A 3,162-nucleotide genomic window follows, 5' to 3' on the forward strand; every position below is an offset into this window, starting at 1 on the left:
TGGATTCTGAATTCAGAGGCTAAAGATTAATGCAATGCATGAACCTTGAGTTGATCTCGGATTGAAATGTAAAATGCTCCAGTTAAGACAACTAAGGAAATTTAAATGTGGATTTTATGTTAAATGATATTGACTTAACGTTAAGTTTTAAAGATGTGCTAATAGTATTATGGTTAATGACAGAGGATGAGATGGCTGGATGGCATTACCAACTCGAAGGACATGAGTTTGAGTGAACTCCGGGAGTTGGTGATGGACAGGGAGGCCTGGCGTGCTGTGATGGGGTCGCAAAGAGTCGGACACGACTGAGCAACTAAACTGAACTGAACTATGTAGAAAAGTATTAGTCACTCAGTCAAGTCCGACTCTGCAAGCCCATGGATTGGGACCCACCAGGCTTCTCCATCTATGAGATTTTCCAGGCAAGAATACTGGAGTGGGTTACTGTTCCTTTCTCCAGGGGAACCTTCCCGACCCAGGGATCAAAACCTGGTCTTCCGCATTGTAGGCAGACTCTTTACCGTCTGAGCCACTAGGGAAGACTATTTTTAGGGGTGAAGAATCACAGTATCTGTAACCCACATTCAAATGGTTCAGGAGAAAAAAAAAACTAGCAAAATATTAAAATCGTGAATCTAGGTGAAGGTTCGGCTGTTCATTTTTCTCATCTCTTACCATCTTTTTTTCCAAAAAAGGAGGGAAGGAAATCTATTTTTATAAGGGAATGTCAATTCAAAACAACTAACTTGCACTAGTGCCTTCGGCACAGTGCGATACACAGCCAGTTTCTCTTTGGGACGGTGCAATAAAGGCGCCAACAGAGCAGACGGGAAGAACGTGAACGTGCGTGCTCAGTCGTGCCCGACTCTGCAAATTCTATGGGCTGTATCCCGCCAGCCTCTTCTGTTCATTCCAGGCAAGAATGCTGGAGCGGGTTACCGTTTCCTCCTCCAGGGAATCTTCCCAACCCAGGGATCGAACCCACGTTTCCTGTGTCTCTGCATTGCAGTCAGAACATTCTTTACCACTAGAGCCATCCCAGAAGCCCACAGAACCGAAGAAACGGTTCTAACGCTCATTTCCGTGGCAACGAGGAAGTGGGTCACGTGATCCACGAATCGCCTTCTGATTGGAGGAAGATCCGTCGCTCTTCCCCAAGGTACTGAGACAGCGCCTGCGCAGATTAGCAGAGGGGGGAGGGGCCAAACAGTCTCTTCGACCAACGGTTTTTCACAGATCCAGCCTCCTGATCGCGTATTGTCCAATCAAAAGCCCTTAGTAACGTAGTGTTACCAATTCTCCTTTTCTCATAGGACGGGCGGTCTTTCCGGTTCCTTATTCGGCTTCCGGTGGGAGCTTATCGTAGCCAGGAACTCAGTGAATTACTTCTGGGCGAATGGTTTTTATTTCCGGGCTATGGGACAAGACAGTGCCGTTTAGCCTCCTGTAGCCGCTGAGGCAGCGTTGCCGCCGCCGCCATCATGTCAGACACGGATAGCGATGAAGATTCCGCTGGAGGCGGCCCATTTTCTTTAGCTGGTTTCCTTTTCGGCAACATCAATGGAGCCGGGCAGTTGGAGGGAGAAAGCGTCTTGGACGATGTGAGGGGGTGGGCGTGGGCATAGAGCTAGAGGGTATATCGGCTGAGGAAAAGGTGGCGTGAGCAGAGTTTAGGATGCTTGGAGAGTTGAGAGTGCTTAGGAAACTAGAAGAGAGGAAGATGTGGCCCTCCCTTAGTGAGAGGGCGCACTTAACGTACGCGAAGAGAGAAGCGGTTGCCTTGCTAGTAGGTTGTGTAGTAACAATCTACTAGCAAGAGAGTGAGGGGGCTCAGTTCTGGGCGAGGGTGGGGACAAGAGGTGAACGGTAAGCCAAGTGGCGCTGAGATGGGTGGCTTTGGCGGAAAAATAGCCTAAGCTACTGAGATTACTTTCAAATCGTTGCTATGAGAACCTTGGAGATTCTTGAAACTGTCTGCATTTTTGACATCACTGACTGGAGATGGCTCTAATTAGCTAGAGCGAGAGGGCAGACCGGCACCAAATCCTGTGGTTCGGGCCCCAGTTCTTAAAACAGCCAGTGTTAAGACCATCCATTGCAGGCCTCTTCTGGTCCCAGTGCACACTTGCTTACATAGTTTTTCCACCATTCACTGACATTCATGAAATTGTTTCCTGTGCCCAGTCGACTCTTAAACCTATCTTCATTTAAAGTTCATTTTCTCAAGGAGAAAATACTGACCAGTATTCCTCCTTCGCTGCAACACACAGTAAAGATAACAATAAAGTTCTTGATTTGTTTTCTCTAGTCGGAATTACCTGTTTTCTTAGACTTTATTCACTGATATGCTATTTAATTTAGTCTTGGTGGTGGTTCCTTGAATAATTTTTCCTTACGTTACTTTAAAGGATGGTGATGAAATTGAATATGATGTGTTATATCTGATCAATGTGGACGTCGAAGATGTACTTCACAGTTCTCAAATGTGATGCTTCTTTTAGCATGCTGTGGAGTCATTTATATGGGTTTAAACTTTGTTGTGGATCTGGAAGTAAACCTTGTGGTGTGGGAAACTTAGGTTTAGTTATTGTTTTTGACTCTGGTGCTGTCCCTTTTTCAGGAGTGTAAGAAGCACTTGGCAGGCTTGGGGGCTTTGGGGCTGGGCAGCCTGATAACTGAACTCACAGCAAATGAAGAATTGACTGGTACTGATGCTGCCCTGGTAAATGATGAAGGTGAAGTCTGGGTCATGGGGAGTATGGTGGGGGAGGAAGCTAGCCACTTACTGTACATGTACTTTTCAGTGGGAATTATCTAAGGGAGTGAGAGTTCCTGGCACTTTATTTAGATCTACCCCCCCACTTTTATTTATAGGATGGGTCAGGAGTACAGAAGATGCTGTTGACTATTCAGACATCAACGAGGTAGCAGAAGATGAAAGCCGAAGATACCAGCAGACAATGGGGAGCTTGCAGCCTCTTTGCCATGCAGGTGATTCGTCAGTGCCATCAATAAGAGCATTCTAGTACTTTTTTTTCTTTTTTTTCAAAAAAGATTTATTTATTTATTATTTTTTGTCTGTGCTGCATCTTCGTTGCTGCATACTTTCTTTGGTTGTGGTCAACAGTGGCTACTCTTAGTTATGGTGCACCAGCTTCTCAT

General features: G+C 45.9%; 1 protein-coding gene across 1 annotated transcript in view; it reads left to right on the forward strand.

The window, feature by feature from the left end:
* Positions 1–1,376: 1,376 nt before the first annotated feature.
* LOC105000124 (transcription initiation factor TFIID subunit 1-like) overlaps positions 1,377–3,162 on the forward strand; it is a 6,330-nt gene continuing 4,544 nt past the window's right edge. The window contains exons 1-3 of the mRNA XM_010855839.1: positions 1,377–1,601; positions 2,621–2,735; positions 2,875–2,991. Of these exons, the coding sequence (XP_010854141.1) occupies positions 1,482–1,601; positions 2,621–2,735; positions 2,875–2,991 (352 nt within the window). The 5' untranslated portion in view covers positions 1,377–1,481. The remainder of the gene's footprint in view (positions 1,602–2,620; positions 2,736–2,874; positions 2,992–3,162) is intronic.

Source organism: Bison bison, unplaced genomic scaffold, assembly GCF_000754665.1.
Source record: "Bison bison bison isolate TAMUID 2011002044 unplaced genomic scaffold, Bison_UMD1.0 scf7180017854150, whole genome shotgun sequence".
Lineage (NCBI taxonomy): Eukaryota > Metazoa > Chordata > Mammalia > Artiodactyla > Bovidae > Bison > Bison bison.